We start from the raw sequence: 15,361 nt of genomic DNA, 5'->3' as shown, positions 1-15,361 counted from the left end.
TGTTTGAATTATGTGTAAAGATTGAAAACCCAGACTTTAATCTTTACACTTAAGTAAAATACAGATGACTGTTCAGATCCCCTGCTTTTAGGATTAAACCAGACAACTGAAAAACACACACACAGATTTCAAAGCCTGTCAGTGATGGTGGAAATGGAAAACAGCATTTCTGTCTCTTTCTGCACCCCTCCCTTCCCTTCCCTTCTCTTCCACTTCAGTTCAGAGGTAAACAATATGCCAGTCATAACACTCTACTGGCACCATCAGCTTTATTTTTGTTTTCCATCTTTTGCCATTTCAGTGCAACCCCCCCATGTTCAATTTAACAAGTGTGGCACAACCAACATCCTGAGGCACCTTTTTATTATTCCAAGAACACTGGTGACTTTTGCTGGCAGATTGTGGAGCATGTTTTGGGAATGCACTCCTCCCATTTCAGTCAGGACCAAAATAAACACGCGCAGCTTCTGAGTCAGGCTGGTCCTGCTGGAACTAATGTGGTGATGTGATGCTGTTGTTGTTGTTAAACTGGGAAATGAGATGTGAATGAGGTGTTTTACAGCTGAGGCTATGCCATCATTCATTTGTTGCCTTTGTCCATTAATTTATTCAATTTATTATTTTTTTTAAATAAGTTTTGGCTCAGCTTCTGTTTGGATAATTTGCTCATGATTTTGGACAGCTGCCTTCTTTCATGTCACAAGTGTATCTGTGGTGCAGAATACAAGTAAACATTTGTTGATGGATCTTATTCATTCTCCTCTCTTTGGGATTGAGGAATGAGGCTTTCAGTGTTTGCTCCACTGAGCTGATGGTGTGCTGGAAGAAATCAGTGGCGCTTAACAGGTCAACACTACCACCTGCTGGTTAAAAATGATAACTGCATGACATTATTTTATTTCAAACAAAAAAAGAGTAACAGACACTTGAATATACTTGCACTCTTTGCATTTTATTGACTTTTTTGTTTTAAAAAAACAGGTATGAGAGAATGCATAGACTGAGCCACACTTACAGTCGGCTCCTCAATGACAACATGGAAAACAAAAAACAAACAAAAGGATGTCAGGAAAAGGCAACCATTTATTTTAAAAAGATAAAAACACTGTTTGCAGCTATTCAACTGAGTGCACACATACTCCTATGGTCTCTTACACACAAGACACAACCGAATGACATACGACTGTCATTTGAAGCAAGCACACGCAAAAAGAATACACGCACACTCACTGGCACACAATGCAAACGTGTGTAGGTGCAAAAAAAGAATAACCATGGGATGCAAGGGAACAATGCATCATAATCACAAACAACGGACACAGCTATAGGTAAAAGAGATGCATATAACCGTACAGTTAAAGGTTCATTTCACCCAAACAAACAAAAAAACCCCATTTTGAATCAGAATTTCTCATTAATGGTATTGAGGCATTCATTTAGATCTAGCAGTATTCTAAAAGGTTTTCATTTTCAGTCACCACCTCAATACATTACAGTTAAATTGAATTCTGATTGTGGTGGAAATACTATCAATACTATCTTTTTTTGTAATATGGGTGAAGCGACCCTTTATCAAGGTTATGTACAATCAACTCACACTATCTGCATGGACCGTCTATCCATCCTGTTTTAAAACACATGGGAGTGTAGCCAGCACCATGATATACAAAGCTACTAGCAGCAACAGAGTCACCCATGGTCTCACTACGACGGTAGTGTGTGTTGACGGTACTTGTCTGTAAGCACGAATACATCTCCGGTGAGATTTGCACACTGAGGCTAATCTAATGCATCCTTCATGTAAATTGTAAAACTGAAATGTGTTCACATTAAGGATTACGTCAATAGTCTGAGAAGCATTTGAGGCTGTTTTGGGGGGGCCAGACACCTAAGCCGTTTCGACGATCTTAACTCAAGTACGCTGGCGCTGAGAAAGTGAGCATAGTCGAGCTGCATTTTATGCCAAAAATACTGCCCTTCCCTTCCACAGGAGCCAGGCATGCCTACTGCTGCGCACCAGCACTGTCGCCTAATAAAGCAGTGAAGTGTTTAGATAAGTTATCACTGCGAGTTAAAATACACAGGAGGGGCTGTTTAAAGTGAGAAGCTTATTTGTGTTAGCATTTCAGTCTAAGCCACACACCTAAAGGACCATTGTGTAGGATTTAGTGGCATGTAGCAGTGAGGTTGTATTTGCAATAAACTGAATCCCCTTCTCCTTCCAAACACCTACAATGGCTACAAAACCTGTGAAATACACCCTCTAGAGCCAGCGTTTGGTATGTCCAGTCTGGGCTACCGTAGAAACATGGCCGTGCAACACTTCGACCTCTGTTGAAGAGGACCCAATCCCTATGTAGATAAAAAGTGCTCATTCTGACTTAACGAAAACACAACCACTTATTTTCAGGTAATTATGCACTTATTAAAACCTATTCATGAATATTGTATTCCATTTTTGCCAAGTCTGTTCCGCTGGATGCCACTCAATTCTACACCCTGCACCTTTAAAGTTCATGACTTGAGATGAAATTGTACACAATATAAAGAGACTAGGTTCTTGTCAAGATTACGGAAGGGAAGTTACTGATTGAAGCATGAAAAAAAAAAAAAAGTACCTTTCCATTCCATGAAAAGGACATCAAAGTACATAAAGCACTGACAAAAAGGTGAAAGGTAGTAGTTTTGTGAATAACTGTATAAACCAAGGAGGTTGGAGGGGTTTTAACAATATTTTTTTCATACTGGTCTGCATTTGATTAATGTGCGCTTATGAGGAACATATTCCTCACTACCTCCTCCACACACTGACTAAACTGTACCACACGTTTCCAGAGTAAACTCAGGAGGATTGTCCTCGCCTGTAAAACTAGCCTGGATTCTCCAACTGAGGGGGAAACAAAATGAGATGAGGATTCTGGAGAAACATTGAAAAAAGTGCTGTAAGAATGACACTGTTGTTTGAGAAAAAGGTAAGTACTAACAGGCAAACCCCATCCCCCCCTATCCCCCCCATCTCTGTCTCTTCTAAAGAAACGGCATTTGCCCTTACCGGTTAGACAAACGCAACAATCACAATCACGTTATGTTGGCATACCTATTTAATAAATCTATCAATAGTACAATTTGTTAAAGTTAGTTAATTATATTTAAGGATTCATTTATATTCACATCATGGGTCAGTGTTTTTACTTCCTTGCCTTTAGTAAGGTTATTTCTCCTGTTTATTTACATTCCAGTAGTTAGAAAGGCGGCTCTTATTCTGGTTTAGTTTAGTGATGTTTTAGCCTAGGATTAGTGACTACGCTGTTTCCACATAACCAGGCGATTTTCAATAAAAAACGCCATTTACAGAAGGGTTCCGTGTAGGCATTTAGTGTCAAGAGTTGTAAATGTATGTAAATAACGATCAGTAAGGTTAGAAAACCGTTAGGTGAGCGTGTCAGCTGTTTGTTCACAATATACAAGAGGGTTCCCCTGGGTGATCGAAATCACCCAAAAACAGTGTTCAACTACGTTTCTACACTTTTTGTAGCGTGCCTGGACAGGTCAACCACAGCTCTACCTCCTCCTACAGCATTGTGCATCTTAGTCTATATCACATTATCACACAAGGCACGTTTCCCCCTCCCTCTACATTTCCCCCCTCTGTTTATTAAAACTCAACAAGCCTCAAGCACTGACTGCTCCTTGTTCTCCAAAAACTTCGGAACCCTCTTGAGATACTTCAGCTCAAATGATGCGTGGTAGCTCCTGACTTTTGGCGTCTTTACAGTTTGGGCCTCTACTGGTACTCTGAGGGCTGCAGGGAATACTTTATTTTAAAAACTGATCATCACCATGACAGTAAAGCCTACAGCTGGAGAGGGTCTCGTTTCCATTAGATTGTAAGGACTAGAATTAATGTACTTCTCTTCCATTAGTATTGTTAGAGGCAGAATATACTGTAACTTGGGTTCTTTCTTCAGCACTATGAATCAGAGCTTGCACAAGCAACGTATGTAACCGAAGGGAAAATAGGATGGAATAAAAAATGAAAATAACATTTCAATAGAGTAAGGTGAGGGAGGGCAACCTTTTCTTTTCCACTGCTAAAACCCAGATCCCAAATCAATAGGAGGAACTTTTCAATCCTGTGCCAGACCCTTTGGTTATAAAACAAAACTCCCTATTTATTTTTAACAACCACTCGCGTCACTGACACAAAGGTCATGGTGCCATATTGGGTCCTCTTCGGGCAAGCAGGTCGTTGTGCTAGCTGGTTTGCAGTCGCTCTCTTTCTCTGTCTCTGAACAAGGGCAGGGTTACATGTACTCTCTAAGAGGGGGAAGACTTTAACCGTTGAGGAAGTAGACCACCAGCTCGTAGGTGCACATCATGATGGCGGTGTTGGGGATCTGTCGTACCAAGTGGGTGGTGAGGCCGCGGTACAGAGCGCGGTAGCCCTCCTCTTTGGGCACCGTCGTTAGAGTCTGGAAGAAGGACCGATACTTAGTGCCCTCCTCGCGTAGCCTGGTGCGGATCACCTCTGTAGAGGCGAGAAGACATGAAAAGTTAAAGGAAAAGTCCACCCTCCGATTAAAGCCAGGTAAATCAGTTAAAACTATTATGTTATTGGTAATGACAGATTCTCACCATGAGGATAAGCGATGCTTGTGGCACAGGTCTTGGAGGTGGCAGCAGCGAGCATCATCCCTACAAAGTCTGAAGCATCTTTGGTTGCTTCCTCTTCCTCGTCCATGTTCTGCGGTGCCTTGGCCTCCGAGAGGCGCCGTTTGATGTTTTCATAGATCACAAAGTGGATCACAGTCTCTGAGATACCAGCATACGATGCTGACATACCCCTGTAGAAGCCTCGTAGGCCGTCTGACTTATACACCCGCCGCACACACTCAAACGCACTCATCCTTCGCTCACCTCGATTCCTAAGAAAAGACAGGAAGAAGACATATTTTGAAAAAGTCACAAACAAAATGACTAACTGACTGAATTTTATTTTTTATTTTTTTAAGATTTGTTTTTGGGCTTTTTGCCTTTATTTACATAGTAACTGGCAGAGATGCCGACAGGAAGCAGGAAGAAAGAGGGGAATGCCCTGAAGCATAGGTCCCTGGCCAGATTCAAACCAGGGACGCTGCGATTATGTAGCATGCGCTCTAACCACTCGACCACCAGGGTGCTCCAACCTTGAACATTTCTAAATGTCAATGTAGATACATGCAACATCACCAATCAATCAATTCACTGAGCAGTTCCAGTCTTACTATAAACAAAAAACATTAGATTCAAGTGTTTTCAGTTTCCTGTTTTCTTTGTTTTGTTATGCTCTCTTTTGGGACCTGTATGTACAAGGGTAAGAGTACATAAAGTCCCAAGAGAAAATATTATTTAACGCAGAAAAAAATAACACAGATGTCCGCTTGGTGTACCATATGTAACACTATGTTTTGAACTGTTATGTGATTACAATGTTGAAAAAAATATTCTGACTGTACAAGGTTTTGTTTACAGACAGACTTCCATTGACTTTTGTCAAAAAATCTAACAAAAAATCCAGCCTTGGAACAACATTTTTACCTAGAATCCAGTTGTAGACGGGTCTTTATGAGCCATATTGGATTGGTTGCTGTAATGGCTGTAAAACCTGCAGAGAAAAAAAACACAACAGGATTACATTTTGTTCAAAACCTAGAAATATTATGTGATTTTTGTTCACAGGGATTACTTCTACGCATGTTTAGTATGAACATCTGACACTGTAACATTATATATGACTGAAAATAAGTTGAAGTGTAATAGGTCCCTTTTAGAGAGAGAGAGAGAGAGAGAGAGAGAGAGAGAGAGAGAGAGAGAGATGTGTGTATGCTAGTACGGAAGCAAAATTGTATGTCGTGCAAACAACTGAAATAAAATGCATCTTATCCAAAGACCTACATGACAGGAGAGCACAGGAAAGAAATGCAGAGCGAGAGAGAGAGACAGAGAGGGAACCAGATATAAAAAGAAGCACAGATCTGTGGTGAGTACTCACGCAGACACGAGTAACTCCTCACAGATGCAGCTAGAGACCCCTGGTGGTGTGGGGGGTCTCATGCCCTTGCGAGAGGAGAGCTATGGTACAGTAACAGCCTAAAACAGACACAGTGCTTGTGTGTAGCAAAATGACCCGGCATGCAACCATTTTTACTTCCCCCACCATCCACAAATTTTAACCCACCATATTCAACCTCATATGAAATGAATATCCCCAAAACCAAGGCAACAGAAGGGACAGTACGGCTGTTAACTACAAAATGCTATGTGGGCTGTTGAAAGTGACAATAAGGAACATTAAAAACACAAATAATGCAAGTGTTGCAAGAATGACCCACTGACATTTTGCTCAGGCTATATCACTAATATCTTCCCTACCCTGTTTTAGCTTGGGGGGGGGGGTTTATCTACCGAGTGCACATCCGCCTTCATAGCCATGGCAGAAGCCGTAGCTGTGCTGTAGTATCATGTATCAATGCACAGATAAGATTAACCACTGGACTGTCTACACCTCGTCACCTGTCAGTCTGGCTCAGTCAGGTCTCACACTGCAGAATAATATGAATTGCCACCGGGGAGAGAATTGTACTGACAAATGCTGACCTTGACTGGGCTGTTGATATGTCTGAGTCACAACGAGCTAAAAGTGCCGCTGCGGTGCAGTGAGCCTGTCTGATTCAGTCTTATACACATAAATATGCTGACACTGTATCCGTGGCTGCCTGACTGACCCACATTGTAAGTTTTCTCTACTCACAGCTGAATCAGACTGAGACAGGAGTAGATAACCTACCTCTGACATGCAAATCGTCAGAGAATAATGATTCGGTATTTAAATAGGGCCTTTCAACATGTTTTAAAGTGCTCTTAAAACTGCTATGTTGGCAGTATGTTTGAATACACAGGGTCTTCATGCATATATGTGCTTCAATTGCCAAACTACGTATTACTTCAAATGACAAAACATAACAAACTAGTCCTACCGCAACCTGCTCTCTACAGAGGGATCAATATAATAGCAAACGCTGAGAGCAGTAATACAAATCATACATTACACAAGCCTGATCTTATATTCCTACTGAACCAGACCAAACCGATTTGCTCGGTGTCTGAGGAGCTTGCTGGCGGATGTCAATCCATTATCTCGCGCACGTAGTTACCTGCCATTCCAGCCGAGACCATGTGAACCTGTGTGGAGTCAGGCTCCAATATGCCGTTCAGCTTTTCTTTGGCAGTGGAGTAAGCAGCAAAGTAGATTGCTCTGTTGAAGGAGAGAAAGAAAAAAAACAGCAAAACAAGTTATATATGCTGATTTTTTTTGTGTAAAGCTTATTAGTCTAATTCTCACATATGCCTAGAGTAGGATGTAGCTTATTAATTACACTACGTTCACAAATCAAACTGTCCCCACTTCAGGTTTGGCTTAATGAGCTTTAAAAATTCAACGAGTGTAAGGCCAAGAGCAGAACTAACTGTGCCAGCAAATCAGCCTAGTTACACAAAGAATCTATTCAGTGTAAAGAGAACATGTCTTCATTTGTTTTCAGTAATTATCGTCGCTAATTAAAAAAAGTCCTAAATGATTGTCCATGCTGGTGTTTAAATTGAGTATTTGTGCTGCTTTTGCCCCCCCCCCCCTGCAGCAATACCGCGATGCCTGGTTCATTTGTTTAATTATCTAACTATAAAGCAAGGAATCTCTGTTTATCTGTCTGTCCTTTGCCTATCTTAAGTACTGTTCATCCAATTGATTTCACACTCAGCGGGTGTATTTCTGAGGATGCCAAAGAAGCGTATCGTCGAGTGTGAAGTGGTTTGGATGGGCGGTTCACGAGAAAGCTGCGAGCAGCAACAACAGAGGAGAGAAGAGCTGGAGGAAGCACGAGCATGCCCAAAGCGACACAGGGTGGCCCGGAAAGGATCTTGAAGACACGTCAATGCCACTAATCTCACTAAAATGAAAGGAGTCTCTATACATGTATGTATGTATGTATCATTGTCTCATCCATTTGACTTCACACTTGGGTGTATTGCTCAGGACCCAAGGAAGTGCAGTGGTGAGTGTGAAGTTGTTCGGATGAGCGGTTCTTGAGAAAGCTGCAAACAGCAATCCTGGAGGCCAAGATGTCAGTTTGTTCTGTACGGACACATTTTAAACGGGCGATGCACAAGTTTGCCAAATTTGCTTAGTCAGACTCCTGAGGAAGCTCAAAACTCATCAGTCACATAATTAAACAGACAGTGTTTGCCTGTGCATTAATCTTTAAATCTGCGTCACAGCTCGGTGAGGCCTCGTTGCCATCAGCATTCATTCATGTAAGATGTTAACAAAACACTCTACACATACTTAGCACTGGCACCTGTTTGCTGTAGCCTTAGCCATTAGCCGCCACTTTACTGCTATCATTACCGCACTGAGGGGTAATTAATAATCATAAATGTTATAAATTATTACCTAACTGCAGTCAGTTACAGTGTGTCCCAGAAACTGACCCAATACTGTTTTATTAATGCTCCTGCCTCTTTTCCGCAGGAGCACTTCACTGTCCAGTAAAAAGGCGTGAAACTGCTGAGCAGGCCACGCAGAATAAGAGCAACATGGCCATATATCTCAATCCCTGCGGTAGGTAGTTACATAACACTGATGTTTGTCATAGCCATGGCTCCCTGAAAAAAACACTGTACGTGTCCAAAACTCACCTAGAGGTAGAGCCAGTGTGACGGAATCATGTATGAATAATTGTGAATATTATGTAAATAAATATTTGACGCTGATAGGAGTACAGATTTGAAAAAGGCTAAGATGATCCTGAAAAAGCTGTGTCTAAGGTGTCATAAATGGCCACAGTACAGAGAATTATAGCTTTATAATTCACATAGAAACATGACCTTTGTCCATTTTTTCCCTCCATCCAATAATATGGTGTTCTGGTGTGTTAATGAGGAATTCAGCAAAGGCTGCACATATTGCTCCGAACATGATGAAGATGATACTTGTAGGTGACGCGAGTCGGCTTACCTGGAAGGTGCCACGCCCACCAAGTTTGGCCCCAAGCCCCTGAAGAGAGAACGAGGTCCTTCTTTCTCCAATATCAATCTAAATATGAAAGAGAGAAACATACATTATGACTTGACCATCAAGACAAGGCATTTTCTATTGGTGGTGTCCAAATTCTGGTGATCAAATGTACAATTGAAATTCCACTTAATATTCCAAACACGTCTTTCTTGACCCATGTAGGATGACCATCAAGCCAAAGATTCAACCCCTTTACAAGTAGTATTAAAATCGATTGTGTGCATTGACATGACATCTACTGAATACGTGACATCCTCCCTCCAGCAGGATGAACCCTTCAGATATGAAAGACTGACGGCCTTTGCTCTCATTCCATTGCTGAGAAAAAACTAGTAGGGCTCTAAAAATAGCTAAATTGCCAGTAGCTAGTTGTAAAGTCATTTGCCTCTAGCAACATGTTTGTATTGTGGGGTGTAAAGAACACTACAGTATCAAGAGGACTCAAGCTGGCCTTTAGATTTTTAGTCTTAAGAATAGGTTAAATAAAATCATGAGTTTGAGGAGGTCTAAAATAGCAAATACTTTTAGATAATGGAATACCATGAAGACACAATGAACAAACACATAAAGATATACTGTACAGTAGGGCTGGGACGATCCGCGATCAAATCCTATATTGGCGATTGGAGGGTTGCCAGGCGATTTGCTGTTTATCAAGGCGATTTTGAAAGAAAAAAAAAAACAACAAAAAAAAACAGCGCTCTACTGTGCGTTAAGAGATGTGTCTGGAGGAAACACATGACTGTTAGAGAAGCCCCGTTTACAAACAGATCTACAATCTACTTTCTCTCTTCTCTTCTCTTCTCTCAGCGCAGGGTACACTGTCAGCCAGCCCTGTGCTGACAGTGACGGGGCGCATCTCTTTTGCTCATGCTTCGGGGTCGTTCGAGAGTAATTGCAAATAAATATTGTTTTAATGTGTAACTATTGAAATATTCACACAAGGGCTTTCAAACATTCCTACAGTGTTGGCACTGCCGCCTTTGCAGGTTAAAAGTTAATGACAGCGACTTGAAGTGAGGAGGAGCAACACGTCTCCGGCTTGTCAGTGCAGCGGTGTCGCTCACTTTTGCATGCATGTGATGCAAAACATTAAAAATAACGTTATTATAACAAAACAAAAAAACGTGCCGAGGACACGTGCCCCCCCCCCCCCCCTTGCCGATTTAATCGTGTATTGGCTATCTAGAGCAGTGACGATCTACGATTTGACATTTAGAGGCAATTGCACAGCCCTACTGTACAGTGAAAGACAGTTTCCGATGATTAGAGAAAGGTTGTCCAGTTGAACCTGTTTTTTTCTCTTCAAAAACGCCCTAGAGCCAGAACAACATACAGCTGCTTAATTATCCAAGTTTGTGTACAGCTTATGAAAAGCAGATGTACTCCTTTCATGTGTCATGTCTAAATACTGGTGTGTTGCATTCAGCTCAGATGGCTGCAATGTGCAGAGGCTGCTCTGCTGACCACACCTTGTCCACGATTGACTGCAACATGTCAACGATATGATTGGCTGTAAGCTGCATATTCTTCAGTCTATTTAGTTATACTACTTTTAACATAACAATGCCTACTTTTGGGTTTGAAAAAATAAAATACAAGTCTGCCCTCCATGATTATTGCAAGTTATTTAATCTAGTGATAAAGACATAAAATGAACAGACCTAAAATATCCAGAAGGCATATTAGCATTTGGATGTGGCACTGTATTCAACAGCAGTTTGAACATTAAAAATATTTTGTCAGCAATACAGTGCCAGCCTACATAACAAAGTTTCTACTGCCACAGTAACTTGGTGCCTCATTTGACTGGACTCAGTTCAGTGAATTTGAGAAGTGGCATTCTGCCATCAAACATACTTTTTCAGAGGCTTGGAGCCACCCTGACACAACCTCTTTAGAAGAGACCCAGCCATTCTCCTCCTCATGGAGCGGCTCTAATTTCTTTCAAACATCACAATTGGCAACCTCTCAAATTCAAAAGTGATATTTCAGTAAGCGGACTAGGAAAATGTCTGTAATAACAGACACAATGAGTCATGAGTAATCACAAATTTATGAAAATCTCACAAGTAATAACAGCTGAACCCCCCTTCTGAAATTTCCTGTTTGGCTAAAGTGACTGATATATGTGGTTTTCCCAAAGGGTGAGGTTATGGAGTTTGGTTTCAGGCTTCGGTGAGCCTTGCCAAGGGGACATCAGCCAGACCAAACAACAACAGCAGCAACATGGTGCCTGCTGAGGAAGAGACCATGACTCTGTAGCCAAATCTCTCTGGGAGGGCAGGGAGGAGGATCCCTGAACTTTACATACATAAACACATGAACTCATTTGAGTACAGTGTATACAAAATATACACTGTATGTAAGAACTGGTAGTTGTATGAGTCTGACTGCAATAGATGTTGTTGAGTACCCACTTGAGGCAATGCAGGGGCCCTGGCGGGGACATGCGGGCCACACTGGCCCCGTTGACAGTGCTGAGCTGAACCTCAGACACATAGAGGGTGATGGAGGACGACTGCAGACGTGTCTTCACTACTTCCAGTGGACATGTCAGTATGGCTCCTACCGTGCCCCCACATCTGACAGAGAGATAGAGATGGAGAAGGTTAAGATGAGATGGCAAACAGCTAGCAGAACAAGACTGAAAGTGGCTATTTTCTCTTTTTCAGCAACAGCTGGGGATGGACACTCATTAGGTGTGAAAAGCATTAAATCTTTCACACAAATACTTTAGCCAATGGTGTGGTTGGTGGAATCCTAAAGATCCATGGCATGTAAATGTGAAACAGCACAATGTGGGAACAGAGAGCCAGTCAGGAACGCTTTTTGTTTCTTGGGAATACAGCAATACAGGTTCTGTTCAGCATAACACCACATTCCAAACTCACAGATGTATTTTTACTTAAGAATATATATAAAATAACACCTGCAAATAATGATTGTCTTTTGATTTTAGAAGCCTTGAGAATAGAGCCATCACATTAGAACAATTCAACTGACATAAATTAATGTTATGATTGTTATGATTTACTGCCCCGTTATTAAAACCCAACTTCTGACAGCTGTAATTTGTAATAATAAATCATTTACCACTGTTACCTGAAGCTTGGAAGAAATAAAAGTTTAAGACGCCCTTTACAAACAAAAAGATAAAATCAGGACATCAGTTTATGACCGGTTGAGGTATGTCAGGACGGTCGCATGCTAAGATAACAAATGAAAGGATAATAAAAACAATAAAAAACAAACAAGGCAGGCGAAGGCTGGGCAGGACGAGATCTAAAGCAAGAGCGACAGCGGTTATGTTTAGTTGGGGTTAATTTCAGATTAGCACCAAAGCTGATACAGTAGGTCCTGTCAACAAAGTTCTTGGCAGAGGTAAACTTATGGGTGTGGGGCAGAAAAAAGCAGATCTGTCTGATTTGATCTCACCTTAGCTCTGGCTTTAAGGTTATGATAGGTTGGCTTGTAAAAACGGTTACATATAACATGTTTGGCTTATCACAATAGATTTTTTTTCTTTTTGCTACTATTATTCATACAAATTCATACACTTTAATTTATATCACTGTAACCACACAATAAAATATGAAATATTATAAAATAAGTAAGAAGCAAAAGAACAGCAGCAAGACACAGACAGGCGTTGCAGTTAAAAACAATTGCAACATTAGTTCTCGTTTACTTAGTACTCATTCCCGTCATGGGCAGCTTGATGCAAGCTGCCATGACACTACAATCTGTATTTTTGCTCGTTGTGTCACCCGTTTCCTGAGGCTGAATGCAAAAAAAGTAAGAGGTGTGGAACTCAAATTAAGGCAAAATTAATCCCTTCCTCACCCAGCTTTTTTGCAGGCTGGTGTGATGAGAGAGCCGAGAGTGCACTCCACACAGCAAATATGACGCATCAGACAGCGTGTGTGTGTGTGTGTGTTTTCTGAACTGTTTTCTAGGTAAGCTGGTGGCCTTTAGCGTCAAGCTCCCCCCTCCGTTTGTTTTGATTCACTAACGTTACGGCCGATGCTACACACATGTTCAAAGAGGCTTGCGCTCACGACGGCTTCGTACATTAAGCTAGAAAAACGTATAGCTACGGAGGTATTTCATATAAAATGTCACAATGGCTTCGAAGAGTCACTGATCGCTGCTAAACACGCTTCCACCCACCAGCCACTTTCATTCAAACATTGAAATGTCATTGTAACTCATGACATTGAGCCCATCTCCGCCTACGGGTGCACATGCGTGGATAACATTGCTTAGCTGACATCTGACATACTGATGCAAACACTGATCTTTAAATTAAATGATACCACAACCCCCAAACCTCTCAATATCACGAACACACCATCACAAACATCCCATTATATGAAGCTACGGGCGATAGTTAACTGTTAGCCCTGGGCCACCTCCTGCGTGTACGTTACTGTTAGGTTATGTGACATGAGGATTTACTCACCCTCCAGCAAACAGATGAACTAAAGTATCTCTTTGACTCATTATGTATCATATTCGACGAGAACCGTCCACGGGGCACCACAGGCGACCCCAACCTAGCAAGCAAATGATACTGAGCACGGCTGTGTTGTTGTGTAGGTCAGCTGCGCGGAAAGAAAACGAGGGTATGTAATAGCTAACTGAGCTAGCTTGCGTTAGCTGGCACAGCTAACGGGTTTCCGGGCGGTAAAGGTCGATGTCAGAGCGACAGGTTTGCGTCTCCTCCTTTTGAGACAAGATAATGCTTCAGCATAGTGCGCGTCTCTTCAATGTTTGAAAGTAATTCCAGTCTTGCAGCACTAACAGCGACTCTGACCGTGTACGACTCGGCCTCCTTCACGTCACCGTGCCTTTGCCTCACTCAGAGCGCTGAGGGTCAGCTCCCAATGTTTATCGTCGAATGGGAGCCGCAAAACAGAGGCGGTGATTGGCTCACATGTGTCCCGTAAACCCGCCCCGCCACTATTCCTTCACGTGATACAGCGGAAGGCAAAGATGAGAGAAGGTACTGACCGAGTTAAAAAATACAGCCATGAGATCAACTTAACTACAACTCATTTCTCCTTTTGGTAGGTTTACACTAGAAAATAAGTCACATAGAACTATATAAATGTGGCGCCAATGCAAAGCAAGTTACAGGTTGAATAGCTGTGACAGACGTAATGTCGTACCTCATGAAGGTAATGGATGCTTGTTCTTCGAAAAGTGAGCTATTACCAATATATTCTTAATAAGTCCTTTCACTCATATAGTAACTATGTCGTCAAGGGCGGAGAAAGTGCTGTAAAAGCACCATCGCCCGAACAGGGACTTGAACCCTGGACCCTCAGATTAAAAGTCTGATGCTCTACCGACTGAGCTATCCGGGCTCTGACATTGAATGAAATGTGGTATTTAATTATGCTCTATCATGTATAGCTGCAGTTCAATTGGAATATTTTAATTATATTTTTATTTTTGCATGAAGATGTGGCTCAAAGCTACATTTTAATTCTTAAGTGGGTGTAGCTATTAATATAGTGGTTCTATCCATTTAATGAAAGTTAAATTACTGTCAGCATTTAGCATCATTTAGAATATAAGAGCTGTAAACTGAAACCCATACCTGGTTTTGTTTTCGAAATCATACCTCATCATTCCTGTTCACCATGTTAAATATAACTTACCCTTCAACATTCCTATGGGGCAGATTTCTCCTTCATCATCATGCCCTAAGTAGGGCTGTGCTATTACCCAGTAATACATATCAGCTTTTGTATGCCACATGGCCTTTTTATACTAATGTCACATTTACATGAGTAAAGTGGTGTGCACACAGCTATGCACTAACCACTGCCATGGATGTTACATAACACTACTGAACTTGGAAGGATTTATAACATTTTTAGAAGAAAGAAGCCATTGTTGAAGCCTGTAAATAGCCCCAGATCTTACATGACAAGCACGATAAGATTGATTTAGACATTGGGGGGAAAAAATGCTACCCACAAATGCTGACTGATTTGACCTCAGTCCATTTTAGTATATGTGACCCAAATATTTCATACAGAGCTTCTTTGTGTATTTAATATGGGCGACTGTAAGTGTGCGTGTGTTTGTGTATGAGAAAACTAGGGAGGGAGGTGAACTGAGACTTGAGACTCTGTGTACACAGAAAATGAGGTTTTCCAATTTGGGCAGCAGAATAAAATCCATACGCCACTTAATTTCATAATTACAGAAGTAATTTAACCAGGCCAGATCATG

At 41.5% G+C, this 15,361-nt stretch overlaps 1 protein-coding gene and 1 non-coding gene across 4 annotated transcripts; both read right to left on the bottom strand.

Moving 5' to 3' along the window:
* Nucleotides 1-931: 931 nt before the first annotated feature.
* On the bottom strand, nt 932-13,969 carry LOC133980184 (solute carrier family 25 member 36-A). 3 transcript variants are annotated; one of them, XM_062418798.1, is made up of 7 exons: nt 13,920-13,969; nt 11,533-11,697; nt 9,053-9,130; nt 7,194-7,294; nt 5,578-5,644; nt 4,636-4,925; nt 932-4,528 (listed from the first exon to the last, which is right to left on the bottom strand). In XM_062418798.1, exons 2-7 carry the CDS (start codon nt 11,562-11,564, stop codon nt 4,335-4,337), a joined length of 762 nt encoding a protein of 253 aa, XP_062274782.1. In that variant the 5' UTR covers nt 11,565-11,697; nt 13,920-13,969; the 3' UTR covers nt 932-4,334. The 3 variants fall into 3 exon arrangements, with proteins under 3 accessions (XP_062274782.1, XP_062274781.1, XP_062274780.1); XM_062418797.1 differs by having other exon boundaries at nt 13,578-13,966; XM_062418796.1 differs by lacking the exon at nt 13,920-13,969 and adding an exon at nt 12,959-13,567.
* Nucleotides 13,970-14,411: 442 nt separating this feature from the next.
* On the bottom strand, nt 14,412-14,484 carry trnak-uuu (transfer RNA lysine (anticodon UUU)). Its single transcript has one exon. It is a non-coding gene; the product is annotated as a tRNA-Lys (tRNA).
* Between the last annotated feature and the right edge of the window lie 877 nt (nt 14,485-15,361).

Source organism: Scomber scombrus, chromosome 5 (assembly GCF_963691925.1).
Source record: "Scomber scombrus chromosome 5, fScoSco1.1, whole genome shotgun sequence".
Lineage (NCBI taxonomy): Eukaryota > Metazoa > Chordata > Actinopteri > Scombriformes > Scombridae > Scomber > Scomber scombrus.
This window is presented reverse-complemented; position numbering and strand designations above follow the sequence as displayed.

Excerpts from the sequence above, each read along its gene's own strand:
- LOC133980184 (XM_062418796.1), bottom strand. The coding sequence starts at position 13,026 with ATGCGTCATATTTGCTGTGTGGAGTGCACTCTCGGCTCTCTCATCACA. Across the intron at positions 9,131-11,532 it reads GGGCCCCTGCATTGCCTCAA|ATTGATATTGGAGAAAGAAG; the intron begins GTGGGTACTCAA and ends TTTCATATTTAG. Across the intron at positions 4,926-5,577 it reads CGTCTACAACTGGATTCTAG|GAATCGAGGTGAGCGAAGGA; the intron begins GTAAAAATGTTG and ends GTCTTTTCTTAG.